This window comes from Exophiala xenobiotica (genome assembly GCF_000835505.1).
Source record: "Exophiala xenobiotica strain CBS 118157 unplaced genomic scaffold supercont1.2, whole genome shotgun sequence".
NCBI classification, from domain to species: domain Eukaryota; kingdom Fungi; phylum Ascomycota; class Eurotiomycetes; order Chaetothyriales; family Herpotrichiellaceae; genus Exophiala; species Exophiala xenobiotica.
In genome coordinates, this window is record NW_013562493.1 from 1,273,047 (window position 1) to 1,300,131 (window position 27,085).

General features: G+C 51.8%; 11 protein-coding genes across 12 annotated transcripts; 6 read left to right on the forward strand and 5 right to left on the reverse strand.

The window, feature by feature from the left end:
- Positions 1–112: 112 nt before the first annotated feature.
- On the forward strand, positions 113–5,261 carry PV05_02660 (uncharacterized protein). The gene has a single exon (XM_013463240.1). The coding sequence runs from the start codon at positions 553–555 to the stop codon at positions 4,192–4,194; it is 3,642 nt and encodes a 1,213-aa protein (XP_013318694.1). The 5' UTR covers positions 113–552; the 3' UTR covers positions 4,195–5,261.
- Positions 4,414–7,432, reverse strand: PV05_02661 (uncharacterized protein). The gene has a single exon (XM_013463241.1). The coding sequence runs from the start codon at positions 5,215–5,217 to the stop codon at positions 4,762–4,764; it is 456 nt and encodes a 151-aa protein (XP_013318695.1). The 5' UTR covers positions 5,218–7,432; the 3' UTR covers positions 4,414–4,761.
- Positions 5,746–7,155, forward strand: PV05_02662 (chlorophyll synthesis pathway protein BchC). The gene is made up of 5 exons (XM_013463242.1): positions 5,746–5,791; positions 5,866–5,936; positions 5,996–6,064; positions 6,125–6,872; positions 6,932–7,155. The coding sequence occupies exons 1-5, from the start codon at positions 5,752–5,754 to the stop codon at positions 7,051–7,053; spliced, it is 1,050 nt and encodes a 349-aa protein (XP_013318696.1). The 5' UTR covers positions 5,746–5,751; the 3' UTR covers positions 7,054–7,155.
- A 210-nt stretch (positions 7,433–7,642) lies between the features above and the next one.
- PV05_02663 (uncharacterized protein) lies at positions 7,643–9,817 on the forward strand. Its single transcript, XM_013463243.1, has 2 exons — positions 7,643–9,295; positions 9,350–9,817. The coding sequence occupies exon 1, from the start codon at positions 8,157–8,159 to the stop codon at positions 9,252–9,254; it is 1,098 nt and encodes a 365-aa protein (XP_013318697.1). The 5' UTR covers positions 7,643–8,156; the 3' UTR covers positions 9,255–9,295; positions 9,350–9,817.
- On the reverse strand, positions 9,802–11,009 carry PV05_02664 (40S ribosomal protein S8-B). The gene is made up of 3 exons (XM_013463244.1): positions 10,926–11,009; positions 10,704–10,798; positions 9,802–10,647 (listed from the first exon to the last, which is right to left on the reverse strand). Exons 2-3 carry the CDS (start codon positions 10,775–10,777, stop codon positions 10,116–10,118), a joined length of 606 nt encoding a protein of 201 aa, XP_013318698.1. The 5' UTR covers positions 10,778–10,798; positions 10,926–11,009; the 3' UTR covers positions 9,802–10,115.
- Positions 11,010–12,194: 1,185 nt separating this feature from the next.
- On the forward strand, positions 12,195–13,173 carry PV05_02665. Of its 2 annotated transcripts, XM_013463245.1 has the most exons (3): positions 12,195–12,309; positions 12,363–12,506; positions 12,563–13,173. In XM_013463245.1, the coding sequence occupies exons 2-3, from the start codon at positions 12,384–12,386 to the stop codon at positions 12,929–12,931; spliced, it is 492 nt and encodes a 163-aa protein (XP_013318699.1). In that variant the 5' UTR covers positions 12,195–12,309; positions 12,363–12,383; the 3' UTR covers positions 12,932–13,173. The 2 variants fall into 2 exon arrangements, with proteins under 2 accessions (XP_013318699.1, XP_013318700.1); XM_013463246.1 differs by having other exon boundaries at positions 12,195–12,506.
- PV05_02666 (uncharacterized protein) lies at positions 12,964–14,818 on the reverse strand. Its single transcript, XM_013463247.1, has one exon. It carries the CDS (start codon positions 14,707–14,709, stop codon positions 13,243–13,245), a length of 1,467 nt encoding a protein of 488 aa, XP_013318701.1. The 5' UTR covers positions 14,710–14,818; the 3' UTR covers positions 12,964–13,242.
- A 230-nt stretch (positions 14,819–15,048) lies between these two features.
- On the reverse strand, positions 15,049–16,293 carry PV05_02667 (uncharacterized protein). Its single transcript, XM_013463248.1, has 2 exons — positions 16,159–16,293; positions 15,049–16,072 (listed from the first exon to the last, which is right to left on the reverse strand). Exons 1-2 carry the CDS (start codon positions 16,170–16,172, stop codon positions 15,892–15,894), a joined length of 195 nt encoding a protein of 64 aa, XP_013318702.1. The 5' UTR covers positions 16,173–16,293; the 3' UTR covers positions 15,049–15,891.
- A 266-nt stretch (positions 16,294–16,559) lies between these two features.
- On the forward strand, positions 16,560–18,307 carry PV05_02668 (uncharacterized protein). The gene is made up of 4 exons (XM_013463249.1): positions 16,560–16,840; positions 16,894–16,973; positions 17,024–17,480; positions 17,544–18,307. The coding sequence occupies exons 1-4, from the start codon at positions 16,760–16,762 to the stop codon at positions 18,189–18,191; spliced, it is 1,266 nt and encodes a 421-aa protein (XP_013318703.1). The 5' UTR covers positions 16,560–16,759; the 3' UTR covers positions 18,192–18,307.
- A 1,448-nt stretch (positions 18,308–19,755) lies between these two features.
- PV05_02669 (uncharacterized protein) lies at positions 19,756–23,010 on the forward strand. Its single transcript, XM_013463250.1, has 5 exons — positions 19,756–20,008; positions 20,065–20,325; positions 20,397–20,454; positions 20,511–21,217; positions 21,341–23,010. Exons 2-5 carry the CDS (start codon positions 20,170–20,172, stop codon positions 22,277–22,279), a joined length of 1,860 nt encoding a protein of 619 aa, XP_013318704.1. The 5' UTR covers positions 19,756–20,008; positions 20,065–20,169; the 3' UTR covers positions 22,280–23,010.
- A 93-nt stretch (positions 23,011–23,103) lies between these two features.
- PV05_02670 (uncharacterized protein) lies at positions 23,104–27,046 on the reverse strand. Its single transcript, XM_013463251.1, has one exon. It carries the CDS (start codon positions 26,926–26,928, stop codon positions 23,782–23,784), a length of 3,147 nt encoding a protein of 1,048 aa, XP_013318705.1. The 5' UTR covers positions 26,929–27,046; the 3' UTR covers positions 23,104–23,781.
- Positions 27,047–27,085: the final 39 nt, after the last annotated feature.

Consider the following 27,085-nt stretch of genomic DNA (forward strand, 5'->3'; position numbering starts at 1 on the left):
AGACCCAATAGGCATGATGGGTGCCCTGAAATGTGCCGACAGAAACAGAAACGATCCTTGTCCCCGTCTCCTTCTCCAGCCTTGGCGCGTGCTTCAGTGCCGCAGTGCCGCAGTTCAGTCTACACTTGTTTACGGATTGACTGCGACCCGACTTCACTTCTGTTCATCACACAGCTCGACCTCCACCAGTGCCAACGAGGGCTGTTTCGATCCTCTTCCCGGTCTGGGATTGTCGAGTGCATCGTCATATCTTGTCGTCCGCTCCTGCCAATCCAAAGCGTCGACATTGTCTGCATCGAGGGGACAGACAACATGCTCGGTCTCCTCGACCATACAGGCTGTGAGACTATTCCAGGAGACTGAGTGCGTGAGCAGCGCATGTACCTTGAATTGAGGCTCATCGACGATCGAAATTTCGCCATCTTCCACCCTCTGAACACTTTTCGCTGTCCGTTCATTGAGGGGCCTACACTCCAACACTTATGAGCCGCTTATCCGACTTCTGCAATTACACTTATTATTGAAGGTCTGTCTCGGGATTACACGACCGCTATGGCGCCCATACCTTCTTCGTCGCAACATCAGAGTGGTCGCTCAATACCTCGAAATATTCAGACGACTCTAGTACCAAATAGTGAGCGGTCAACAAACGCAGACCTGAACCGGCCTTTGCCACCACCCCCTGCATCTGCTTCCGCCGAAAGCTACGAAATTCCGAGCCTACGTCGAAAGCCTGTGCCTGGCCAGTTGGAGCCCGACTCGTCCAAACACAACCACAACCGCTCCTTCAGTCATCCCTTTCCTTCATTATTCGGTTCTAAGAGATCTGACAAGAGGCACAATACACGTGGGGACGTTGATATCACGCCCGGTGGAAGCAGGGACATCCGGCATGATGAAGCCAAGGCAAAACTATCCGGCGCTGAAGGCTCTGCGCCGCGAGGCGACCGTCAACCGGTGACTGGAAAGTGCATGACTTGCGATTCCACGGTACGGTGGCCGCAGGGTTTGAAGGTTTTCCGGTGTACGACCTGCTTGACAATAAATGACCTTGAATTCTATCCCGAAAATGGGGCAGATGGATCCAATGGACCATCGCCTCCGCGAAAGATCGTGCCATTGTCGCTTGAAACGACGAGATCACTTCTGGACCGCTGTCTAAATCAATATCTTGAATCTCATCTCGAGCAGAACGCTACAACGTCACACGGCATTGGTATTAACAGTCAATCACAGGCAGAAGAGTCTTTCTTGTTCGAAGGCACTCCTCCGGAAGGTGCCCTATATGGACAGCTTCAAGACGAACCCGACTCTCCACCGCCTTCTCCACGTCCAACTCTACAGCTCAGGAGTCCTTCGGAGCCTACCCTGACCACGCTCAGACCGAGCCGTAATGGGGCAGTTCCGTTTGTCCAAGGTCATTCAGTAGATCCTTTCTCGACGTCTGCTCCGAAGCATCACCGAGCCCAGGAGACTAGGGGCCGCGAGCCTGCTTCCACAGGCTCGCAAGCCCCTGGTCCTCGGACTGACATTTTCCGCATTGTCGAGAACTACATGGCTGCTTGCTTTGTCGGTTGTGCAACCCTCAACAACGCTTTTTTCACCCCAAGGGGTCCACATGAGTCGAAGGGCAGGACCGGCTCAAGCACACAGCCGAGACGTCAATTGTCTGAACCCATGCCCTCTCCTCTCTCTGAACCGGATGTGTTTCTGTCCGAAATGGATGCCAAAACTTTACTGCTCGGCGATGTAGCTGAGAACGGTTCATGGTGGCTAGGAGCACCGAGTGGACGGACGCCCATAGCGGGCAAGGATGCGTCTCATCACCGTGATAGATCACCAGACAAGTCGCGTGGTGCTGTTTCCTCACGGAATCCCCGAATAAACTGGCTCGAGCTTGCTGAGTGGTATCGCTCCATCATTTATGCTGGTGAAGGCTGGGAGCAGAAATGGCATGAATTGAAGTCCCAGACGGATTTCAAAATACAGCAACATTCCCAATCAATACCGCTTGAGCACCTTCAGCGGGACATCATCGAGTCTCGAATTCATCTTCAACGAAGTCTGCTTAAAGTAACAGAAAATCTCCTGAAAAGACCCAGGCAGCCTCTAAAGCATCCCGAGGACTGCCGATTCCTACTTATACTGTTGTCAAATCCATTACTTACTCCGCAAAGACTTGAAGCCGGAAAAATGTTCGGGACCACCTTGCCACATCCACCAACCGTGGCCCATCCGGTCGAAGAAAGAGCTAGAGGCTCGCCGTCGAAACGAATACCGAGCTCCGGCAGACGACCTGGAAGTTTGGGTCATCACTCGGGCGTTATCAAGCGGATCTTGGGTCTCCTAGCCAACCTTTCAAATGAGAACCACCAATACCTTGTCTCATGGTTTGCGAGATATTCAGACGGGCATTTTCAGCGCACCGTAGAGATGATTGGTAGTTTTGTCACATACCGTTTATCACGACAGCAGAAACGTCCTGTACACGAACCGGTCAACCCGACCGAAGGTCTTGTCCCTAGCTTCTCAGCCGGTGGTTTGCATCACGCGTCGCAGATTCATGCTGCTCTTGAAGGAAGACCCTCGTCCACTTCAGCTGGAAACTCTGCTGGGAAACCCAAGTTGTCCTCATACGGCGAAGACTGGCAGATTCGTGCGGCAGCAAGAGTCATGGCCCTACTATTCCAAGCGAATATCGGGCACGCTGCACGGAAAAGAGACGCGACTGTCACCCACGACCAAAGACACCAGAGTCCTGGTCAAAATGCCAAACATCAAGCAAATTGCCATGGTCAGATCATACCAATCAGCAGTTTTTACAATACAATGTTGGACTATGCTGACTTGGTTGTTGATTTTGAGACTTGGGAAACCACCAAATCCAAGTTCACCTTCTGCCAGTATCCTTTCTTTCTTAGTATATACGCCAAAATTCACATTCTCGAACACGACGCTCGCCGCCAGATGGAAGTCAAAGCCAGAGAAGCTTTCTTCGACAGCATCCTCAGCAGAAAGGCAGTCAGCCAGTATTTGGTCTTGAAAGTCCGTCGCGATTGTCTAGTCGAAGATAGCCTGCGCAACGTTTCGGAAGTGGTGGGCTCGGGTGGAAGCGACATCAAAAAGGGGCTACGCATCGATTTCCAAGGAGAAGAAGGTGTCGATGCCGGTGGTCTCCGCAAAGAATGGTTTCTTCTCTTGGTTCGGGAAATATTCGACCCGAACCACGGCTTATTTGTCTACGATGATGACTCCCAGTACTGCTATTTCAATCCTTTCTGCTTCGAATCTTCGGAGCAATTCTTCCTGGTTGGAGTTCTCCTGGGGCTGGCTATCTACAACTCGACCATTTTGGATGTTGCGTTCCCTCCATTCGTCTTCAAAAAGATGCTCGCATCGGCTCCTTCGACAGGCGACAAGCTCACGTCGACTCCAAGAGTCGGTCACGGCTTCACATTGGATGACCTTGCAGAGTTTCGTCCAGCACTAGCTCGAGGCTTCCGGCAGCTCTTGGAGTTTGAAGGTGACGTGGAAGAGACGTTTTGTCGCGATTTCGTTGCAGAAATGGATCGTTATGGCGAGATCATTCAGGTGCCTCTGTGCCCTGGTGGGGAGAAAAGGCCAGTGACCAATTCCAACCGAAGAGAATTCGTCGACCTATACATCCACTACCTTCTTGATACCGCGGTCACTCGACAGTATGAGCCTTTCAAACGTGGGTTCTTTACTGTTTGTGGAGGAAATGCACTATCGCTTTTCCGACCTGAAGAGATTGAACTGCTTGTAAGGGGCTCTGACGAACCTCTCGACATTGCGAGCCTTCGCGCTGTGTCGACATACGAGGGGTGGCCGAAGAATGAGGGTCCGCCGGAGAAGCAGCCTCAAGTTGTTTGGTTTTGGGATTTCTTTTCCAGAGCAGCTCCTGCAGATCAAAGGAAGATTCTTACCTTTATCACCGGAAGTGACCGAATTCCTGCCATGGGAGCGACGAACTTGGTGATTCGTATCCAATTGCTTCGCAACAAGGATGACTTTGATGGATTAGGTCGACCGGTCAACAAGCAGGTCGAACGTTTTCCTATTGCGAGGACATGTTTCAACACACTGAGCTTGTACAGATATAGCAATCGCCAGAAATTGGAACAAAAGCTTTGGACTGCGGTGACAGAAAGCGAGGGGTTTGGACTGAAATGATAAGAGTTCATGCCGTTGGCAGGCATTTTTGACAAAAAGAGCCTTTGGCATCAACGTGTATCGCCTTGGTGCACAACCAGTTGCTTTGCTAGTGAGGCCAGAATTGCTACTTCAACCGGCCTGATACTACAACGAAATGATACGATATAGTTGGTTGGCGACGAAATCTGTTGCACTGCGAGGGAATGAGCAACGAAAGAGCAAACACATTCACATGAGGCATGAAACAGCATCACATTGACATTAGCATTTGCATATGCAGGGTTGTGATGAAAGCAAGGCGTTTTGGGGTGCCGGGAGTCAGGAACATCATATGCCAGGATAAGGACACCCACCCTGAAAGAGGTTGAGAGTGACGGACAAGCGTAGGGTGGAGTCTGTAACAAGCATCAATATTGACCCAGTCTTCCATGCATGGGTTCTTCTCTTCGTCAGGTATAAATTCTCAGGTTTGACACAGCATCGACAGAAAGAAGAACGCTGCATGTTGGTGCATTTCCGAGCTCGAAAGTCGCTGTCACGCGGGCGGGAAAAGATTTTAGCGAGGGCAGCAGCACGACGCTTTCTTCATGCTTGCATCTGGGCAAGACTCACCGTATATTGATAGTTCCTTTCTGAGGCCTGCAAAGGCTTACATGAAACATGTTGTGGCGTTTCCATGCATGGAGCAAAGTGGGTTTTTTGCTCCTTTTTGAGGTTTGACGGAGCTGGAGCTTGGTGGTCGATGATGTGAAGCAAGTCGACGTCATTTCGGACGCACCCTCGAGACGACATGGGAAAATTCGGCAGAGACCCTTGAGCATGCAGGCATGGTACTCGTAGTTCTGACAGCAGGTCAGGTGGATTCGAAGTACCAAAAGCCTCTGCTCCGTACGAGACTGTAGTAGATTGCATATGGTGATGATCGGACGAGAACGAATGATAATACCTGGCCGAGCATCGTGCGAGTATCCCAGTCGAGGCTAGACTCACCGACATTTTGATAACAGGACAAGCTGTGCAGCAAAGGAGACAGACTTGCATTGAACAGTGACTCTAGCGAAACACGCTCGGTGTGGCGGAAGCCTTGTGGACAGTAAAAAGTTCGATAAGGCGTTGCGGTGACATAGGCCGTTCACCGTTTCGATCCAGGGGACACCGACGTGACCGACGTGGCTGCACGATGATATCTCGGAGCTCGAAACGGCTGAAGATGGACGATTTGGTTGGTGGTGAGAGAAGCTGATGGAGGAATTCGGGGGTGGATGGGACATGATGGGACCATCGTTTCTGCTGCTGCGGCGAGTCTCGACTGTCGATACGAAACAAACCCCACCCCGCACCTGTGTCGCCGCCCACGCCAGTGGAGTGGACTCAGGATCGGGGGGATTTTGAGAGAAGCAAGCAGAGCTGTCACCGATTGCCCCTCCACGTATTTTCTTTGTGAGCTATTCGTAGCGAAGAAATAATACTCAACATTCCCGTGCTCCTACTGCTTCTTCTCAAAAACCCACGTATCTTTCCCAATCTCAATTGCACAGGCTCTCATTCATATACACTCGATCTTCAATTGTCAACATGGGTTCCTCAGGTCTCCCCTCCAAGATGAAGGCGCTGAGTATGTCCTGTCTTACTGAAGTTGCTCCTGAGCGAATTGCTGTGCCAGAGATGAATTGCTGACTCGTGTGGCAGGGTACGAGAAGCCAGAAGTATTCAGCGTCGTCGAGGCACCCCTTCCTCAGCTCCGTGAGCACGATGTTTTGGTATGTGCAAGCAGTGGCAATCAAAAAAGAGGCGGAGGTGGCTGACATAGGGAATACAGGTCAAGGTCAAGGCCTCTGGTGTCTGCGGTACTGATCTTCATATTCATGAGGGTGAATTTTTGGCCAAGGTATGATCAAGCGGTCTATTGGGTTGCGGCAGCTGCGGCAAGTGCTGACGGCTCCCGTAGTTCCCATTGATTCCTGGTCACGAAACCGTCGGTGTCGTTGCTGCTCTTGGACCAAAAGTCAAGGGTTTCAAGGTCGGTGACCGTGTGGTTGCCGACAACTCTGAACTCTGCGGAGAATGCTTCTACTGCCGTCGTGGCGAGGAGCTTCTCTGTGAAGACTTCCAAGCACACGGTGTCACCATGGACGGTGGCTTCGCTGAGTACTGCGCATACCCAGCCAAGAGAGTCTTCCAGATCAAGAACCTCAGCGACGTCGATGCCACTCTTCTCGAGCCGGCTTCCTGCGCTGCCCACGGTCTGGACAAGATAGCTCCCAAGATGGGTTCCAGTGTGCTCATGTTCGGTGCGGGACCTACGGGTCTCGTCTTGGCTCAGCTGCTGCGTCTGAACGGCGGCTGCCACGTCGTTATTGCTGCTCCTGAGGGTCTCAAGATGAACCTGGCCAAGTCTCTCGATGCTGCGGATGAATACGTCGAGCTGTCCCGTAAGAACCCAGAGGCACAATTCGAGAAACTGAAGGCCGAGAACCCATACGGATTCGACATCGTTGTTGAAGCCACCGGCAGCGTCAAGATTTTGGAGGACTCGATCAACTATGTCCGAAGAGGTGGCAAGCTCGTCGTGTATGGCGTCTATGCCAACAAGGACCGTGTCTCTTGGCCACCAAGCAAGATCTTTGGTGACGAGATCACCATTCTCGGTTCTTTCAGCGAGACCTACAAGTTCCCTGCTGCCATCGACTATCTCGGTATGTGCTGGAACTCCGTCGTTGTGATGACACCAATGGCTGACAATTCTCCTAAACAGATAGCGGCAAGGTCAAGGTCAAGGGCATTGTCAACAAGACCTTCAAGTTGGAGCAATGGGCCGATTGTCTGGAAGCAATGAAGAACAAGAGCGCCATTAAGGCCGCAATCGTCTTCGACTAAGTTGCACGTTCGTGTTGGCGGACAAGTGGAAAAGCATCGTGTCGATGTAGCCTGCATACAAACTTGGTGTAAATCTCTCCATATCTGTGATGTAAAAAGGCCGAGAAAGATGTAGAGGAATGATAGAAGAAGACAACCAAACAAGAGGATGAGCGTAGTATTTGTTCAGGCTCCAGCTCACCATCCACAGTCCAGGGCAGCAAATCATGCCAGATACAGGACCCCTGCCACTTCCCGGGCTTCATTGCCGTTGTTTCCACCTCTGCTAGATTCTTTCCTTTCCAGTATTTCTGCGTCGGCCTCTGACAAGATGAAACTCGTTCAGAATGGCTTCTGAAGGTGCTCATCACACCTCCAGGTATGCCCTGCAGTCTTCGGCGTGTCGACCTCGGTGTGAGCTTCTGTTGTCCTGCAAGGGCCAGCTTCTCCGTGCTTATTCAGCATATGAGGTCAGTCGTTTGCTGTTTTGATTCTGAGGACCTTAACGAGAGCTTTCATGGTCGGAACTGTGGACACAGTCCGCCTGCCTACCAGGCGATTGCTGGGAGTGTTGAGCTGGCGGCTCTGTTAGGTCAAGTCTCCAGGTCGAGTCTTCCAGGTCGAGTTTCCCGTGTCGAGTGTTTTGCGAGACAGGGTTGAGCTCGAAGGGCAATGCTAGAGGAAGACAGTAACAATTCTGTCCCTCCTGAAGGTCGTGGAAACCATGTACAGCTCTTTGGTTTGGATCCTGAGGTGCTCCCCTGAAGGAGGCTGGGAATCATTGCACGGTGATGTTCACCTGTTCCTGAGGCATCTGTGAGCAGGAGTCCTCACCTGTAAGTTCCACGAAACACCGCGGATGGGTGCAAAAGAGTAGAAGAAAAGATCATCCAGCAGCGCAAGCGAAGTAGAAACTCCTGCAGTAGCAGCAATCATACTGACCTCGAGCGAGTCGTGAAACGGGTCGATAAGTGAGTATCTCAACCTCATTGACGCGTTGCGACGCGCGACATCAACACCACGAAACTGGCCAAAGTGAAAGATCACCACTGCCTCCAGCCAAGATAGGACACTTGAATCTGCCGCACTTCCCAGCCTCTCCCACGGTGAGGTTCTCTCAATTGATGAGATGCTTCATCTCATTCCCAACTTCCTCTCAATCTTTCTCTCCATTCCATCCTCCCTCAATCATCATCTTTCGCCTTGAACAAGACCCTCAGACCCCCTATCACACTCATCATTCTTACATATTGCATCCGTACATCACAAAACCTGGTCACAATCTCAAAATGTCTCTCACTACCACCCTCACGCTTCCATTGAGAGGCGTCAGGCCCAAATCTCTCACCCTCGACCCAATCTTTACTGTCCTCTATGAGAACAATGAACAAGCACTATCTCAGCTCGTTTACAACAGAGCGCCTCTTCCTCTCGACACTGTCGTCCAGAACCCAACATTCCTCGAATACCTCTTGACCAAGGAGCCCGGCCCAGGCATCGAATATGACAAACTCAGACCAGCAGTCTCCGCCTTGCGTGGTTATCTGGTCATGTCTTCATATGGCAAACAACTCCTGGACTTCTACAGAGCTTCCCTCCAATACCAAGGTCAATGGATCGTTGCAGCAGCTGAGCAATGCGCCTTTGAGATCTGGGCCAAACTCGTTCAAGCCTTGTTCATCGACCGCAACGACAAACAACTGCTGACCTCAATCATCAAGATCATCCCAAATGCCGCTGTTGATCTCTGGACCAATGACTTTATCAACCACAACCAATTCAACACCCTCGTGGTCAATGAGCAAGCACGACTCCGTAGAGCCACTCAAGAAGCCGGCCACCGACTCTACCTCTTCAAGACGTCCACCAATTTCTGGAACCAGCATTGCAAATTGGTCGCCTCCATTGAACATTGCGAGAAGAAGCTTCAAGAACTTCGCAACAGAGCTGCCGAACGCAAGAGTAAACGAGAGGAAGGTGCCCGTACCGTCTGCATGCAGAACGAAGGCAACCTTCACCGACAGATGGGCATGGCTGGCATGACTCCACATCTTCCTCATGTCGAGGATTCGGTCGTCGATTGGGTCAAGGAGACCAAGAATGACTTGTTCAACTTTGACGATCTTATGGATGAGCCCATCGACTTCGATCAACCCATCAACGGTGCTGCCTTGGACATGGACGGGATTGACGAATTCTTCCAGTTCCCGCCCATGTTCTGATCTTCACCTCGCTTCACTTTACTTTACTTTGCTTCACTTCAGTCAGTCAGTCATGCTCACATTTCAGAACCTCGTTACTGACTTTGTCTTCACAGATCCAGAGAGATTGAATCAAATTGAACACCTACTTTCTCGCCATCGTGACCAAGATGTCACTTCGAGTCTCATCGGCCTTGATGCGCACATCCGGCGCGGATTGCATCTCACACAGCAAGGAGAACCCTGACAGAGCCACAGGCTCAACGGGCTGCATCAAGAATGCCTGATGACAGAATCAGTCAGTCTGACGGAAGAGATCGAGAACTTTCATATCCTGAGAACATGACATGGGCATTGGAAGTCATGTACTTCCTTGGTCCCAATCGAGAGCAGCATGGCCCCGTCATATCGAGTCCATCAAGATCTGGTCTCACACACAGTTATACCAAAAGAGACGGCTGCAGAATGGCTGCTTCCATAGGAATTCAGTTTGGAACAGTTGAGTATCACAAAAGTCAATAAGAATGGCTGCATCCATAGAATACCAGTTTGGATCAGTCGAATGAATGTCACAATTGTTGATTGAAAACTTGAAATTTTCTAGCCTCGTAGTATGAATGCCTTTGCTTTTCGGCTCTCATGTGCGTAAACTCATTTGCGACCTCTGTGACGCTACTGATTTCGTACCCGCAAGACTAGAATGGCCGAACCAGGCAAAGCAGTGACTCCCTGCTCGGAGCACCACGTACAACATTCCTCGAGGTGTGAGTAGGATATGCCATGCCATGCCATGGCTCCCGACGTGATTTTTCCCCTTCTCATCCATTCGCTAGACGAGCAGCATGACCACCAAGACACAACAAGACATCATGTGGTGTGCATCTACTTTCTCATGTTTCGCTGGTAGAAGGCCAACTCATCACCCTCGAGGATGTAACCATCGCAACGTCCACTCTGGCCCGGTCTCGAGCTGACCACGGCATACAAACGGCCAGCCTCGAATTGTCTCTCCAACGCCGACTCAACCTTGCCGGACTTCTTCAACCGCTCTTCCCGCTTGGTCTCGACGCTCTTGCTGACCTTCTTCTCCTCAGCCTCGGATTTCTGGCCCTGTCGTCTCCGACCCAAAGAGGTGCCGTAGTGTGCTTCGTACCATTGTCGGAAAGGAGCAGCGTCGACTTGGACGACGGCGGACTTAGTCAGGGTGTTGGTTCGGACGAGTTCGTTGTTGGAAGGGTGGTAGGCGACGACGATGACACGGACTTTGCGGGCGATACCCTCGCTACCCCAGCTGAAGTTGCCGGATTCGAGGCGGAGGGCTCGGTATTTTGTGTTACCACCTCGGGTGCGTACAAGATGAATTCGTTTGTTGCCGATACGGGTGTTCGCTGGTTGACGACCCTTCTCGAAGGCTCTGCAGGATATATGTCAGATCGAATTCATTTTCTCTTTTGCTTGGCTTGTGTGTACCTCTTCTTTCGGTAGTAAGCGCGCTTTGCACCAGTGGCGGACCGCTTGTGGCGGCTGTCTCGTGAGATACCCATGATTGCTGAAACCGAAGAGGACTGTAAAATGCGAAAGTTAGCATCAAGGCTTCGAAAGACGGTTTGAGTGGTGTCGTGTGTTAGACAGCTGGGCTGGATCCAATTGAACAGTTCTGACCACCTCCAGAGATTCGAATGTGAGACTGACCTGATTGTCACCAGTTCTTCAGTAAGTGAGCAATTAGAGTAGACTGTCGAGGTATTGGTGTGACTGAAGCTGGGTGTGTCGCGGACGTTGCGCATCGATGGGAATTTTGAAAATTATCGGTGCGGAGGAAACATGCCAAGAGTGACAAAGCGGCCTCATACTCTTCTGCCTTTGGACTAGTCGGTATTGCTACATGTGTCACGTGAACCCCCTGCTTCCGCTGTTGAGATCCAACTGCATCCCCTCTTCGTCTCTATCATGCATCATAAGGTATTCGATTATGTATCCTGCGTCCAACGCCACTACAGTTTTATGCGTAACAGGGGCTGTCAATTGAGCGACCGCCAGGTCTCTCTGGACGACGCCTTTGCCAACCGGACGCAGCAAAATGTTTGTCTCCGAATAGCCCTCCTTCTCATCGCCCTTCCAAATAGCTGTCCCAATTATAACATCCAGGTATACATCAAACAGCATCACTCTTTTCTGCTTCAGTATAAATAGCAGAAGCTGCTCTTGAATCAGAATTCCACCGAGTCTTCCGGGACTCGATCAAGTCTGGACGGTCTTTTATCCTTGGATGATAGCAAGCATGGACAGTATCGGGGCTCATCCTTAGTCTGTCTACGTGGACGGGAAGATGATAGTGGTGCGAATGCATTGCTTGAGACCCTAGTACGTTCGGTTCAGTCTTATAAGTTGGGAAGCATTGTGCTAGAATAAGTAAGAATCATACAGCTTGCACCTCTTGCAGCATAGTTTTACCAAGCACCAATGATGGCTATCGTGAAATAGGTTCTTGTAAGCTTTAGAGTTAGTAACTTCCATTCGCCGTTGATCACGTTTTCATAACGTCCAGCATCAATTACTGTCACTGGAGTATTTGTGGTATCATGGGTAAATCGTGTGATGAGACTCGCTTGACTGAAGTGCAAAACAGCTGTTGCTTGAATCGTCGAAGCAGCACTTGGCCTCGGCACTGAACAGGGGCCCCACCTACCACATACATTCTCCGGGACCTCGCATTGAACAGAGGAACATCCTACCATACAAATTGCCTTCGCTGCTGTTTGTCGTCGTATGGCACCCTAGCGCCAAATTGCACGATTTACCCGTGAGAGCAGCGTACGACTGTGGTAGAGCAATATTTATGGTGGAACAAAACCTAACTAGGCCTAAAACTGCAAAGATCGAGGCCGCTTTTAGAGGAATAATTTTTCCTTGGCAGTCCACAATCTATATTCAGTTCCTTGTAGATACAGTCCGTTCAATCGCCAACTGTTCAACATTGCCATCGATCCTAAGCGATTCCACGAATAGCGCAGGGAACTCGCAGCGATCATACACATTCATTCCCTCATCTACGACTTCATCGTTACCGACTCCGGTACGATCTCAGCCAATTCGCCCGAACACCTTCATTGTCACTGACTCCCGCAGAAACTCAACCAAACCGCAACCATGTTGATTCCAAAGGCAGATAGGAAGGCTATCCATGAGTACATCTTCAGAGAAGGTGTCATGGTGTGTGAGAAGAACTACGAGCTTCCAAAACACCCGGATGTGGACGTCAAGAACCTCTATGTCAGTCGGATTTCCGAGGGAACAAGGAGGAACAAATGCTGACAGATTCTGAACAGGTCATCAAGGCTTGCCAATCCCTCACTTCTCGCGGCTACCTCAAGACCCAATTCGCCTGGCAATACTACTACTACACCTTGACCCCCGAAGGTCTTGACTACCTCCGCGAATGGCTTCACTTGCCAGCTGAGATTGTCCCTACGACCCACATCAAGCAGCAACGCTCGCACGCTCCTCCACGTGGCATGATGGGTGGTGACGAACGCGAACGACGTGGTGGTGGCCGTGGCGGTCCTAGAGGAGATCGTGAGGGCGGATACCGTCGTCGTGATGCTGGTGAGGGCAAAGAAGGTGGTGCGCCGGGCGAGTTTGCTCCTACCTTCCGTGGTGGATTCGGTCGTGGTCGCGGTGCTGCTCCCAGCTCCTAAACAGTTCGACCTGGATCTTGCATGAAACAGCTTGACATGAATCTTGCATGAAAGGGGATTGAAGATGCCGTACTACGTACGGTGCTGGACAATATCTGATGGTCGGAATCATTCGATAATGGGGCTACAACCAGCAGTGGACAGAAGATTGAAATCAGAGTAGTCGCGGATCTTTGCTGGTCCTGCGCGCTCCTGAATCTTCAGAGAATCAATGAAAATGCCATGTGATCGGCCACAACTTCTTCCAGTTTTCGAGATATATTGGCCCCACTCTTTCCACTTGCAAGTCACTTCCGACCACGAATCGCGTATTACTCAAAATCCCCCCTATCTTTGCGCAATTTGTCCATCCTCAGAACCGATTGCAACAGCACGTTCGCACCCGTGGCGCAATCCTCCTTGTCCGTCCACTCGCTAGGATTATGGCTGACTCCATCTTTGGATGGCACAAAAATCATGGCCGTAGGACAATGCATGTTGGTGCAGACACTATCATGGCCCGCTCCGCTCGTCATTTTCTGCATTTTCTCTTCATGCCCGTCTCCAAGCACAGTGGCTGCACCCTCCTCGACACATCTGGTCGCCTCGGTACTGAACCTGACTGCCGCGCTGGAGAAATCTTCCCGTACCTCGACCTCGGGTCCAGCATTATTCAGTCTATCACGGAGTTGATAGAGCTTTTCCACCATCGTCGCCAACCCTTCGTCTGAAGGATATCGCATATCTAAACTCATCTCGACTTTGCCGGCGATCGTGTTGACACTGCCCGGAGACGCCGTTAGCCTACCGAACGTGACCAGCCCTCCGCCTCCTGGCTCGTGCCTCGTGATAGCCCTTGCCTCGACCATGAACTGTGCAGCCGTATGCATGGCGTCGAACCGGTTGGCCATGTCCGTTGTTCCAGCATGTGCTTCTCGTCCAGTCACAGTGATGGTGAACCACTTGTACGCCTGTACTCCTTCTACGACGCCGATCTTCTGCCCAGACTTCTCCAGCTTGGGTCCTTGCTCGATATGCAGCTCGAAATGGGCGCCGATCGGTATACCCTTTTCGTAATTCGCGGGTAACGCACCTAGATATCCTATCCGTTCGAGCTCCTGCTTGACCGTCGTGACCGGCCGTCCAGGAGTGACGCTCTTCGTATTCCAGGCATCGTCCAACGATATCCGGCCAGACCAGACACCGCTGCCCATCATGCTGATAGGATACTTTGCGCCCTCCTCGTTGGTCCAGTTGACCACGCCGACGGGCCCTTCAGTCTCGATCCAGTTGTCGTTGAGAACTCTGAGCATCTCGATGCCCGCCGCGACACCTAGCACGCCGTCGAATCTGCCGCCACTGGGCTGGGAATCAAGGTGGCTGCCGGCGAATGTGGCGGGGATGTTCTCGTTCTCCTTCTTCAGACCCGGCCGGATCGCGAAGATGTTGCCGATCTGGTCGACATGGACCTGGCATCCTAAGGACTTCGTGGTCTCGACGAACCAATCACGAGCCTGTTTGTCTTCTCTGCTCAGCGTCAGCCTCGTCAGGCCCGCTGTCGTGATGTCGTCGTTCGGGACGTTCTTTGGCTCCGTCCATTTTGCGGTGGAGTGGATGGTATCCCAGAGTCGATCAGGGTTGATTTGGACATTTGCCAAACCCGGTTGCTGGAATAGCTCGGTCGTTGTCAGGTTGTAGCATGGTGTCGAGGAGAAGCTCCGTGTCAGTAGAGATAGAGATAGCCTGGGTCTCGGGTAGATCACCTTGGGCACTGAGGACGTCCACAGCGCCCACCGCATCACTTCTTGTCACCCTCAAAGTGACCGGCTGATCACGAAGCAGGGACAGGCTTTGGACTTCGAGGTGGGCTTTGCAACGACATGGAGCTTGGCCTCCTCTTGAATCAAGTAGATGCTCTAATGCGTCACAGGGTCGAGATTCATCCATCCTCGCTAGTCATTTTCGAAACGGCGTAATGATTATCCGAAAGTCCCTGACATTTGTATTCCCATTCTGATGGGACTCTGGAGATCACAGATGTCAAGAACCTGGACAGCCGCGGCCGGCAACATCCTACCTATGTGCATCGCGACTATTCACGAATGGGAGATTGACATCACAGTGCTGTTGTAAGAATCCCATACCGATCTCTACCTGTTTGTTCCATAGACTACTGCGCTGTCCTTGGCATTGTCGAAGCCGATGACCAGATGGAAGCCAGGCGATTCTACCACGTCCAAACCATTTCACCGTGTTCTGACCCAAAGGTGAATCACGATGTGACGCCCCTCCGGGTGGCGCGGAAGGCCATTCGGCAAGAACCTCGAGGATACAATACAAAAGAGAAACCGAAGTTGACACGTGACTGGAAAAGATATTATATACCTGGGTATCCATCGATGCTGGCTCATCAAAAGCAAGGCGGTCAGCCGGATCGGGCAGGTGAAATTGCCGTAAAAGGCAACATGGCGGCAGTAATTCTTGTGCCTGGTACGGAGCCGACTTCACCATCATACTCCTCATGTGGCTCCCATGCATAACATCACCTTGCCCGGGCCTGAATGAAAGGGCAAGACAGTCGGCGTGAGCAATGCCCCCATGAAGTTCACAATGTCCCTCCGATAGATATTAGAAATCCCTTCGAACTCTAGATGGGTTCATGTTGTCGGCACATCGGCCAAAATGGCATCTTACAGCCGGAGACGCTCTGGTCGTGGATGGAGTTTCCAAGCATCAGACCCATGATCGTCCTGATGACATGTTGCACCTGGCCGCTCGTTGTTCAGCATCGTTATACGCCGGTTTCATTCAACTTTGACACTCGCCGTCTTGCGGAGCTCCATATGTGGCTTACTCTCTGGTTGCGGTAGTCCCCTTGTCTGTTGGTTGAACCGTAGTCCGGCGGAGTCGATGCGCTTTCCATTCGAGTGATTGCACACCACTACCAGTATCCATTCATCTTGTCTGTTCTCGATACCTGTTCAACTCTTCTGTTCTCTGTCGACGCTGTATACTTTGAGGATGCTCTGCTGGTCTTGAGGATTTGACGCTACACCGAGCGCACTTTCGATCTGGTCGGAGAACAATAGCATGGCGGCAGCATTTGCCATCATTGCAAAGCCTATGGCAGCGCGTGTCTTTGGTGACAGGGATTTGTAGGAGCTGAAAGACGGTCAGCAGGGTATTTGCGCACGCTAGGATTCTGTCCTTGCTGGCGAGTGTGTATCGGTCTGGAGGGAAATACTTACGACCAAAGAGACATTTTGAGAGCCGTTCTTGGAGCAAGAACTCGTGATCTGCCGAGACAGCAACCCTCTTGCTGCAAGCCGCACGCGCTTGGACGGACCTGGTGCAGTAAGGGCGCAGAACAGCTTGAATAGCACTTCAACTTTATGAGAAGAATAGCCCAGCACGGGAAGAACCGAGATATGTGCTACAATAGGGGGGAGTGTATAGACGAGAAGACACCACGAACGGCGCACCATAGAGGCTTCAGCGCAGGAAACGATTGCGTGCTCGCTGCGGACTCGAAAATTGGTTCATTGATTGGCGGAACGGCCCAGTCGCCCCTATTGACCTGTGGATATGATCCTGACATGCGCAGCCTTGCTGGACGAAGCCGGAAATATTGTATACATCTAACCTGAGGTATATCAAAACAATTTTGAAGATTCTTTATCATATCTTGAGAAGAAACGGTATGCAGAGCACGCAGAGTAAGCCAGGGTGGACCCCGCACTTGTTTGGTCCTGTGATTGGGACAGCCGGCCGGCTATCAGCATGAACAAGATGGCGGTGGAGGACTGCATATCCTCACTTCTCCCACTTTAGTCCTCTCGACTGGATTTCATGATAGCAGGTATCGTTTTCCGAGATAGACTCCCGGGTATAACTTGTGCTGTTACTAGCAACGAACTTACCATGCCAATCGTAAGCTCCCTTGAAACCACCACGGAGGTTGGCTTACCTGACTGCTGGAAAAGGAAAACTTCTGCCCTTCTGACGATGGGACAGTCGAAAAGCCGATCAATCGTGAACCATGCATGATGGATTTGATTTCCAGGTAGAAAAATTGCCCACCTATTTCGGATCAGCCAGCTAAGGCCTCAACAGTTTCATCACGAAAAGCGACCACTATGATCGCAATCACGGCCCCATCCAGCACAAAAGTGGCCGTGACCACCGTGTGATGGTGGATGGGCTCGTGTCCAGACCCATGAATTTGACTTGTGCCCAGCTTGTGAACAATTTCCCTCAACACACCGTCATTTGCACGCTTCAATGTGCCGGGAATCGAAGGCACACCATGCGTACCCGAATCAAGGAAGTGCTCGGAGTTGATTGGTTTGACGGTGCTGTGATGAATTGTACGTTCGAAGGGCCTTTGGTGCGAGACATCATACTCGCAGCTGGCGTGGAAGAAAATCGCACCATGCAGGGTAATGTCACACCGAAACATGTCCATTTCACCAATTATGGAGGCAAGACCCAGCAAGACGAATGGTACGGTGGGAGCATCCCTTTCGATAGGGCCATGGATCCGGAGATGGAGGTAATCCTGGCAGTCAAGGTTTGAACAGGCAGCCTGCACAAAGACTGAGCTCAGCTGCTGACGCTTCCCCCTCCTTCGCAGATGAATGGTTTGCCTCTCGAAGCTCGTCACGGCTTCCCTGTTCGAGCGATCGTTCCGGGGGTCCTCGGGGCTCGTTCTGTGAAGTGGCTTGATCACATCACTGTCTCGGACAAGGAATCGCCCTGCTTCTATCAGCAGCGTGACTACAAGGTCTTACCTCGCGAAGCAGTCGATGCCAAAACAGCTGAGAAGTATTGGGCTGAATGCCCGTCCATGTTGGAGATGCCCATCAATTCCTGCGTCGCCTGGCCTACCTCAGGATCCACAATTGAGCTTCCTGCTTCCGGATTTATCGACGTGCTTGGTTATGCCGTTCCACAAGGCCATTCAGGTCCAGTGGTGAGAGTGCAAGTCTCGGGCGACGAAGGAAATACTTGGACCGATGCGCAACTTGACAATGGTGGCGAATATGCCGGTCGCTGGGCTTGGGTGCTGTGGAACGTGCGGGTCAAGGTGGAAAAAGGTGAAGGGAGAAGGATCTTTGCCAAAGCTAGCGATGCTGGAGGCAACACACAGACTGAGGAAAGATCCGCCTGGAATCTTAGAGGGGTTGCATATAACGGTTACGAGGCTGCATTCGACTTGACCGTTGTCGAAGCCAGTGATCAGCAATCGGCAAACCTGCGTTTAGATGCGGCGAGACTGTAAGCATGTACAGTGCATCCTTCCAAGTAGGTCGGCTCGGTGTCGTGTTATATGGGGATGGACATTCGGGTTGGGCACCATTAGGATCATCCGTAGCATGTAGTACAAGCTGATCAGTTAGATCCAGCAGATACCCACAACGTGCATGGATTGATCTCCGACTGCTTCCAACATTGGGCATCAACGCTGCACGAAAGAATTGCAACACCCAGATGAAGATTTGTATTGATCGACCGTATGCCATATGCCCATGGTCACTACCGAGCTGATGGAATTGGCGAAGGTTTTGAAGGAAACGTGGTTGGGTGCTGACCGTTGTGTAGGGAGATAGCCGATTGGGTGTTGGACAATTGTGGGCGAGCCCTTGACGAATGTTCCCAGCGGTGCTTCTAGCGCCTCTAGCTTGGTGATTGAGCGTGCTGGCGCCGTGAAAGCTGTCAGGCTGCCGAATTTGCACGGCTACTGCGGGAGCTGGCGTCGTAGGGCCTCGTAATATGGCATTTTGTCCGGCCATTTATTGCCCTGTAAACCCATTGAAGAGGCTCCAACCAAAAAGTTCCGGTTTAAAACAAGACCATTCGGTTGCTGGGTTCATAACAGTGGTTTCTCATACAGCCCCTCTGTTGTTGGTCAAACTTTGGCAATCCGCATAAGGGAAGGCTATGGGCACATCTCAACTGTGCAGGTGTGTGATACGGAGTACCAGCGTGTGCACTTGTCTCCTGTGATATTGACGTTGGCGGCTTTGTTTCTCCGGGCGCCACGGCGTTGCCCGCCCCGTTAAAAGGCCACCCACCGCACGGACACGGCGGTATATGGTACCAGTGGTCAGTGCCAGTATCAGGAACATAGCCGATGATGGAAAATGATGGGATGCGTAATCTCGTCAATTCACGCCCCTGCAAAGCTAGACTCAGCCCACGTTTGCGGAGTTTCCAGAGCTCCCATCAGTGGCCTCATCACCTCATGTGGGCGACCTCAAGGGAACCAGGCTTTGACACTCCACTGGGCGGGCGGTGCAGGAAACAAGGGCACGCAAGGGCTTGTTTCAGACCAAGCAAATTGGGGAACATTTTGACATCTTCTTTTGTGCGAGTCCGCCACGGTTAACTGCACCAGAAGGAAGCTGTCAAATGCTGCAGATGTCCAGACAGTTGGTGCAAAAAGAGACGTCCTCGGACAAAAAGTGTACAAATACTTCCTGGTAGAAAAAGGGTCTGGTCTCCTAGCACCTGCGTAGGGTTTCCTGACCAGTGCTTGTCAATCAATCCATCAAGCCATCCGGGCGTGTAGGACGACATGGCAATTGATAGCCACGGTACCCTCGTCTCCCGATTCCGGAGAGAGGTACTGAGAGTGTGCGAGCTTCAACGCCATCAATGAAGAGTAGTTACATACCCACGAACAAGCAGGAGAACATTGATAACTAGTACTCTGTACTATGCAGTAATCGTAGGGTGATCTGGTGATCTGGTGCTCTGGTAAGCCGAAGCCCAAAAAACCCGGACATCCATTTCAAGTGTAGACCAGAACTCGCAGACCCATTTTTCGCCTCGAAACCGAACCTCTAAACCTCCATCTCGCGAAGCCATCCATCTCGCCATCTATCCTCATTTTCTCACTTGTCCGCAGCCAACAGCATCCTGACCATTGCCTCTCCTTCACCGATATACTTTTGTTTTACAGGAACCGAGAGAGGTTCTGCTGCTGCGTCGTTGTCAAGCTCTTGAAAAATTGCGGCCTGGAATTGCTGGAGTTGGTCGGGTTTCTGCTTTCGCTGACTCGAATTCGGAGCTCTTCGTCTTCTGGTCGTTTGTCTGGTGACTTTTTCTCGACGGCCGGCACTTTTGTTGGATACCTGGCTAACCATCGTCAGCACGGTCGATTTCTGTCGATTTCTCGCACCTTCAATCCATCCGGACCACCGATTCCTCATTTCCCTTCATCCCAACCCAATCCTTCGCTGATTGTCCGATTGACCATGGCGACCGCTGCTCCGCCATCTCCAAAGCTCGACCGCTACGTGATCATCCACGTGGCCACGACCTGCGACGAACACGGGGTTTATGTGACCAAAGATTCGGCAGAAGTCATTGAGCTGGGATGGATTTTGCTGGACAGTAAGACTTGTGACGAGGTATGCGGAATTCCTGGCCCGGCGAAATAGCTGCAAGAGAAAAGGATCCGGAGCGTTGACGGGTGAACCAGATCTATCGAGAGAGCGTCCTGGTCAAGCCAGTAAACACCCCCATCACACCGCTTTGCAGTGAGTCCTCTTCCGGCACGGACAGCGTGTGGCATGAACTGATCCCCAACTCGCAGCCAGCCTCACCACTTTGACCTGGGAGCATGTTCGCAATGCCGGCTCCTTCCGCGACGCCGTGACTCGTTTCGACCATTTTGCCCAAGAGCATTTGACATCCAAGAACCTGGAGTTCTCCTTTGTGACACTGGATGCGTGGGACCTGCGTGTTCAGTTGCCCCGCGAGGCTCGCGACAAGGCCGTCGTCCTACCGGCTTACCTGCAACACTCGCGGACTTTTGATCTGCGCTCAGAGTACGCCCGTTGGCAACAGCACCATCCCGAGTCCCTGCCCTTCGGCCCCAGCTCTTTAGCAAACATTTGTGCTGCTCTCGAGGTGGAGCCTGTGCAATCTTCGGCTCCAATCAAGCATAATTTGCCCTTCCACCTACAGGCTCTTGCTCCTGCCTCCCCTCGTCGGGCAATGGAGGAAGCCGTCACTCTGGCCAGGGTCCTGCGAGGCCTCATCCGGAAGTCACAGCCCGCGCATGAACATCCGGATGTCTTGACTCGCCCAATGGATGCCCGAGCCGATGTCAATGCCTTTTTGAAAGAACGGAGCAAAGTCCTGCACATGAACGGCCTGCCGCACGACACGACCCAGTCGGAACTCGAAAGCTGGTTTACTCAATTTGGTGGAAGACCCATTGCTTTCTGGACTCTTCGTACTCCAGACCAGCATAAGCCTACAGGCTCCGGGTTTGCCGTCTTCTCTTCACACGAAGAGGTACGTTTCACCACCATTTCTGCCGCACCCTTCAATTTAACATGCCACCTGCAACCTGCACTTCACTTCCTGTCAAAGTCACCCTACCTATAGAATTTAGTCCTAACCTGTCTTTTCTCCCAGGCCGCTGAAAGTCTCTGTATGAACGGACGCGCTCTCAACGAAAAGGCCATCGAGGTCTCGCCTTCATCAAGTCGAGTCCTCGATCGTGCCGCCGATATCCTGACGCCTTTCCCTCCAAGCAAAAACCGACCAAGGCCAGGTGACTGGAACTGTCCCTCTTGTGGATTTTCCAACTTCCAACGCCGGACTGCGTGCTTCCGCTGTTCCTTCCCTGCTGCAGGCTCGGGTGGTGGGGGTGATCCTTACGGCGGCTACAATGCTTACGGCTACGCACCACCTCATATGATGGGGCATCATCCTCACATGGGTCATCACGGACATGGCATGGGACATCATGGACATGGACGAGGTGGAGCTGGCCCAGTCCCCTTCCGAGCTGGAGACTGGCGATGCGGTGCAGAGGGTTGCCAATATCACAACTTCGCCAAAAACGTCAACTGCCTGCGTTGCGGAGCTCCTCGCTCGGGTGCTGCCATTGTTGTCGACTCCTCCTATCCGTCACCAATGGGCCCTCCCTCGGAATTCGGTATGGGACCAGGCTCGATGGCTAGCACTCCAGGCCCTGCACCGTACGGTGCTGGTGCAGCTGCTTTCGGTTCAGGAGCTGCATTTGCTCCTCAACCACCAAGTCACTATGGCCTGCCTTCGGGTATGGGTGGTCCAGGAGCTGGCTTCCCCCAAATGGGCGGCATGACTCCTGGTTACGCCTCCAGCAACATGTCTCACTCCTCCTTCGGTCCTGCAGCCCAAGCTGCCTTCAGTGGTGCCGCCGACAACACTCCAGGCAGTATGCCTCCTCAGAACGGCTTCTACGGCAACGAGCAAGGTGCAGACCCATTCGCATTCCTCTCTGCCGGTCTCAACAATCTGAGTATGGGTGATGAGAACCAGCCACCTCGTCGCAACGGTGGCCCGCAGGCTGCGAAGAGTCCTGCTTAAACCAGTCAAAATCCGAACTTTGCCCTCTGTCATGGCGTTCTTGATTCGATAACGACTTCGACGACACGATTCATGCTCAGCAACTGGTGTTCGCTTCTTTGATCATTTCATGTACTTGACTCTTGCAGGTTCATGCACATGTGTTTCCCTATTTTGTATCGTGAATATTGGCGGGCGGTGCTAGAGGTTAGCTTGGGGGCTGGGGATTCTTGATGGAAATGGCACATGGAACATTCTTTGCATATGATGGACGGGAACGACCTAGACACTTGGCTTTGTTTTCTTCTGTCGAAGTGACCGCGCGCCTCGAGCTATCCACAAAAGCTGGTGGGTGAAAACAAGGAGCATCAAGGCCTAGACAAATACTGGGTACAGGGGCAAGGCTAGGAATATGGAGCGCCGTGTCTGCCATGTCTGTGTGTCTGTGAGCTATTGCCAGCATAGCGATGGAGAGGAGTCAACAAATACTTGAACTATGGACAAATGGGATATTCGAGGGAGCATGGATATGGATGGATCCAGCATTGTTACACAAGTGCTGGTGTGTAGATGAACGACATTGTGTCAGAAGGATGTGTGAGATTGTGAACAGAGAAAAGCAATGGCAACGACAAGGACTGACATCCGTAAATGAATGGCACGGGAAAATTGCAAAAGTGACTGAAGTTGTTGAGCGTTTTATCAGATTGGTAGTATCATGTACGAAACAAAATTCTATTTATTCGCTATCATCCTGTCTCGAGCATACGCTGCTAGAGCTAGAGTCGTCGTCTTTCCTCGTCGGTCCAATGGCTTTATCTCTTACAAGCCAGACGAAGAGCGAGCAGACTTCAATGGAGGCAGGACGGGCGGATGGTACTTCGAATTGGGCATTTGGGAATCTCTACTTGGGCTATATCTTCTGCCAACACTTCGATGGCTACAGTGCTGGGGTAACAATGGTTGGTTGATGAAGACTTCTCCTTCTCTTCTCTTCTCTTTCTTGTCTCCATGCCTGGGGTGTCAGCTACCTGAAAGGACCGAGCATGAGCCTAGCTAGACATGCAGGTATCTCCGATCTCAAGGTAGTCCCATCTCAAGGCAAAGCTAGACATGCATCACGCCATGCCTCGCACAGAACCGTCCCGTCAGAATCTCAGTTCTCTTCCGTTTGATAGTATGATGGCTTCCGACAAGTTGGCTCTCCTCGCTCTTTCTGTCACTCTTCCCATCTTCGGAAGCCCAATTGTCACCAGCCATTTGACAGCTTGAAACCTATTCTTCTCAATTGATCACTTAGTCGGAAGAGACACGAGGAGATTGACTTTGCTGTCTTTGAACGAGGCCGCGCACCGCGGAACAAAAAAGGTCCTCATGATCAGCGGGACCCCATGTGAGGCGTCATAGCGAAGGCGCGACAATCTGCGTTTCTTGCGCAGGCAGTCATTCATGTGCACACCTTCCACCCACGTAGAAGCCCATACAGCATGTTCCTTCGGCAGTTCAGGCATTGTTTCCGGTACCTAAGCTGGGACTTGCCCCTGTGCATGTGTTTGCACCGCGTGAGTGACGACGCTCTGCAAGACCTCACGATCTCCTGGCTCGAGAATCGACGTCAAGTTCTGATACAATTGTGGCTGCTCCGTCTGTAGCTTGCCCAGAGACTCTCTGAAAGCGCCGTAGGGATCGAATTTGTCGAGCGGACTCTCGAGGAGGCTATCTTCGTCGAGAACACTGTCATCGTCATCGTCGGCAAGGGCGCCAAATTTCTTGGCTTCTTCGCTCAGGAAGTCAAGGTATGCTTGTGACTCGTCTTTGATGTCACCTTTTGTATCAGGCAACGTTTCGGTGTTGATATTGGCCCATTCTTGTCCTTGTTCTCCAGCCGGCTCGTCCGCCCAGTCTTCAGCATCATCGTCGGAGGCGTACTCCGAAAGCGTGTCAGAAACCCCATCAGAGGCTTTGACGGCCTCTTCACGCTGCTTCATGGCCGCGGGCAACGTGCGGAAGAGATATGTTGCTCCAGTCAGGAGTCGTGGCCAGCCAGTCTGAACCGACTGAGGGACCTGGTCGGCTCGAATGGTCAAGAGGGCAGAAATGGCGGCGATGCAGAGCTTCTTGTCATGCACTCGGCGGAAGGAGTCGATGCTGCCGAACCAGATGGAGAAGAATTTGTTGGTCCAGCCGTGAGCTTCAAGGACTTGCAGTGCCAAGATTGGATTGTAGTAGAGAGTATTGATAACCATCTCTACCAGGTGGATCTTGTAGCTTTTCATGAGTGTCTTCTGCTGAGGCCCAGTAAGGACTTCCATAGGCAGGGTCACAAACGTCGGGATGTAGCTGTCGACAGGGCCACCTCGGAGATTTAGCATCATTGCTTCAGCGAGCTTGCAGCCACAGATGCGGTCCACGCCTCCAACCTTGGGATCAGCAAAGATATCCCTGACCATGCCAGCTAGGGCAGCGAGATAAGGAGGGTGATTAATCAGACGCTGCTGACCATACGAGACGAAATTGTCCAGAGCTGGAAGCATATCTTCCAGGTACAACTCTGCGCCATCTTTGAAGGTTTTGTGCATGAGTTCGAAGGCTTGCCACATAGTGTCAGATATTGATTTGGAAGCGAAAGTGCAGGAGTCGATGATTTCAAAGACTTCATTGTAGAGGTCGTAGAGCTTGTTCTCCAAGGTGATGGTGATGACCGGCATGAGAATGGTTTCGAGGAGAAGAAGGACGTCAGGAGTCGCTTCCAGAGTAAGGATAAGAGTACCGATTGTCTGCAGGACGCCCAGAGCGGCGATGGCCTTGTCGTCGAGATAGTCACCGTAGCCAGGCTCGTCACCGCTCTCGGCTGCCTTGGCTTCGTTCCTTTCTAGTATCTCCTTGATGATCCGGAGATAAGTATCACGCAGATTCTCGCTCAATGCAACAGCGAAAGGTGTGAGTTGTTCGGCGAAGACTTCGACAAAGTCTTCCATGACATTCGAGAGTGCGTCGACATCAACTTCGTTCATCAACTTCAAAAGCTGATGCATGATCTGGGGGATGTTTGATTGCATGGCTATTCGGATTGCATCGTGCCTAATAAGCGGTTGCAAGGCCAACGATGCCATGACTCGAACTGGCAATTCTGGATCCGCCATGGACTCCAGGATGTTTCGGTAGATGACCATGAGATTGTTCGCATCCTTGAAGTCGAGCTGCTCGAATCTCTCCATGGTTTCACAAGCTCTGGCTCGGAGAAAGCCATGTGGAGATCTGAATTCGGGGAAGACATGTCGTACGAAGAAATACTCGACTTGATCAGCAATTGGACTCTTCTTGCCCAAGATGACCGAGGCAAGGGACCCGATCATCCGGAGAGCGCCTTCCTTCTCCCGGGGGTTCTTCTGGTCATCAGGCGCGGCTTCGTAGCGGGTGACGACCTCGTTGACATATGAGAGGATTACGTAGGTTTGTTGTTTCCGAGACTTGGTCAACGCAATCAAGAAATTGGTGGCAGCCATGTCTGGCGCAGACACTTCTTCGTAGAAGTTGAGTTTGCGATGAAGATAGTCCGGCGGGTTATCAGTAAAGAGTTCCATGTCCTCATCTGACTGACACAGGACGGGGAAGATCAAGTGCTTGATCAGGCTGTCCATGTGCGGCTTGAGCTTGTCCCACATGGCTTTCGGCTTTACGCACTCCTCCAAGAAGATCAATGTATATGACAAGGACGGTTTGCTCAGCCAATGATTTCCGCCCACCCATTTCTCTATCTCACCCAGATAGACCTTGAGCATTTCGGGCGCAAAATGCGTGATGAAATTCTTTGCGAAATCGCCATATTCCTTCTCTTGGGTGGTTGTGAGACCAGACGGGTTGCCGTACCTGACAAACAGCCGGTTCAGGTTCGCGTACGACCACTTTCGTGCCTTCCACCAATGATTCCTTTCTCGATCATCGGTCTCCTCGGGCATTGCCCACTCTGGTGTTTCCTTGGAGATGATGGTCAAGAACAATGTACACCACTCCACCGTCGCCTGATGGGACTGGAGCGGTTGTGGTAGACCATAGTAGACAGCGTGCTTGTAGCACTTGACGCATATCCTCAGCATCTCGCCCGCCTCCGGGCTGCTCTCATTCACGAGTCTGTTTGCAATCGCCAGCAAGGCGGGAAAGCCGACATTGACCACTTTGTCCAGATTCGCTCTCTCTTCTCCAGCCCGGAACCGATAGGTGCGGCATACAGCCAGCAAGCACTGCAGCCCTGCATAGACCGAATTGACATCCTGAGTGCTCATCAATTGCAGAGTTATGTCCATCAGCTCCGGCCATTTTGCAGGAAAATCGTACTGCAGAATCGTTTGAAGGATTGGGATGAGTTGCGCTCGAACAAGCGGAGGAGAAGTAGATAGTACGGGAAGGAGTCGATCCTTGAAAGGCTTTCGTTCAGGCTCGGATATTGGTAAATGCGGTGTATTTTCCGTGCTCCATCCTCGCGATATTCGATTCTTGAGATATACTGCGGACGACAGTCGGATTCCAGGGTCTTGCTCGGTCTGTAGGATGTCGAGAAGTGCTCCAATGAAGCCAGGATGCTGTTCCGCATGCTTGAGGTCCAATTCTGCCTGGGTTCGAATATTCGCATCGGCTGACAGAGTCGAGGCGATGGTTTTGTTCAAATCCATGACTCCACGATCTGCCCTGCGCAGGGCCAATAACTTGAATACCACAAAACGGAGTACAATATGACTGATAATTCAAACCACAACCGAGACCGCAAAAGGTCAACGAAGGAGTTGTGGCTGCGGGCGAGATACACGAGGAAGGCTCCAAATTTCGGCA

Coding starts and splice junctions, on each gene's coding strand:
- PV05_02660 (XM_013463240.1), top strand. CDS start 553: ATGGCGCCCATACCTTCTTCGTCGCAACATCAGAGTGGTCGCTCAATA.
- PV05_02661 (XM_013463241.1), bottom strand. CDS start 5,217: ATGCAAGTCTGTCTCCTTTGCTGCACAGCTTGTCCTGTTATCAAAATG.
- PV05_02662 (XM_013463242.1), top strand. CDS start 5,752: ATGGGTTCCTCAGGTCTCCCCTCCAAGATGAAGGCGCTGA. Junction 6,065..6,124: donor AGGGTGAATTTTTGGCCAAG/GTATGATCAAGC, acceptor CGGCTCCCGTAG/TTCCCATTGATTCCTGGTCA. Junction 6,873..6,931: donor TGCTGCCATCGACTATCTCG/GTATGTGCTGGA, acceptor TCTCCTAAACAG/ATAGCGGCAAGGTCAAGGTC.
- PV05_02663 (XM_013463243.1), top strand. CDS start 8,157: ATGAGATGCTTCATCTCATTCCCAACTTCCTCTCAATCTTTCTCTCCA.
- PV05_02664 (XM_013463244.1), bottom strand. CDS start 10,777: ATGGGTATCTCACGAGACAGCCGCCACAAGCGGTCCGCCACTGGTGCA. Junction 10,648..10,703: donor GCTTACTACCGAAAGAAGAG/GTACACACAAGC, acceptor TATATCCTGCAG/AGCCTTCGAGAAGGGTCGTC.
- PV05_02665 (XM_013463246.1), top strand. CDS start 12,384: ATGTTGATTCCAAAGGCAGATAGGAAGGCTATCCATGAGTACATCTTC. Junction 12,507..12,562: donor TGGACGTCAAGAACCTCTAT/GTCAGTCGGATT, acceptor GATTCTGAACAG/GTCATCAAGGCTTGCCAATC.
- PV05_02666 (XM_013463247.1), bottom strand. CDS start 14,709: ATGCGGTGGGCGCTGTGGACGTCCTCAGTGCCCAAGGTGATCTACCCG.
- PV05_02668 (XM_013463249.1), top strand. CDS start 16,760: ATGATAGCAGGTATCGTTTTCCGAGATAGACTCCCGGGTATAACTTGT. Junction 16,841..16,893: donor ACGAACTTACCATGCCAATC/GTAAGCTCCCTT, acceptor CTGCTGGAAAAG/GAAAACTTCTGCCCTTCTGA. Junction 17,481..17,543: donor AGGTAATCCTGGCAGTCAAG/GTTTGAACAGGC, acceptor CCTCCTTCGCAG/ATGAATGGTTTGCCTCTCGA.
- PV05_02669 (XM_013463250.1), top strand. CDS start 20,170: ATGGCGACCGCTGCTCCGCCATCTCCAAAGCTCGACCGCTACGTGATC. Junction 20,455..20,510: donor CCCCATCACACCGCTTTGCA/GTGAGTCCTCTT, acceptor CCCAACTCGCAG/CCAGCCTCACCACTTTGACC. Junction 21,218..21,340: donor TCTTCTCTTCACACGAAGAG/GTACGTTTCACC, acceptor CTTTTCTCCCAG/GCCGCTGAAAGTCTCTGTAT.
- PV05_02670 (XM_013463251.1), bottom strand. CDS start 26,928: ATGGATTTGAACAAAACCATCGCCTCGACTCTGTCAGCCGATGCGAAT.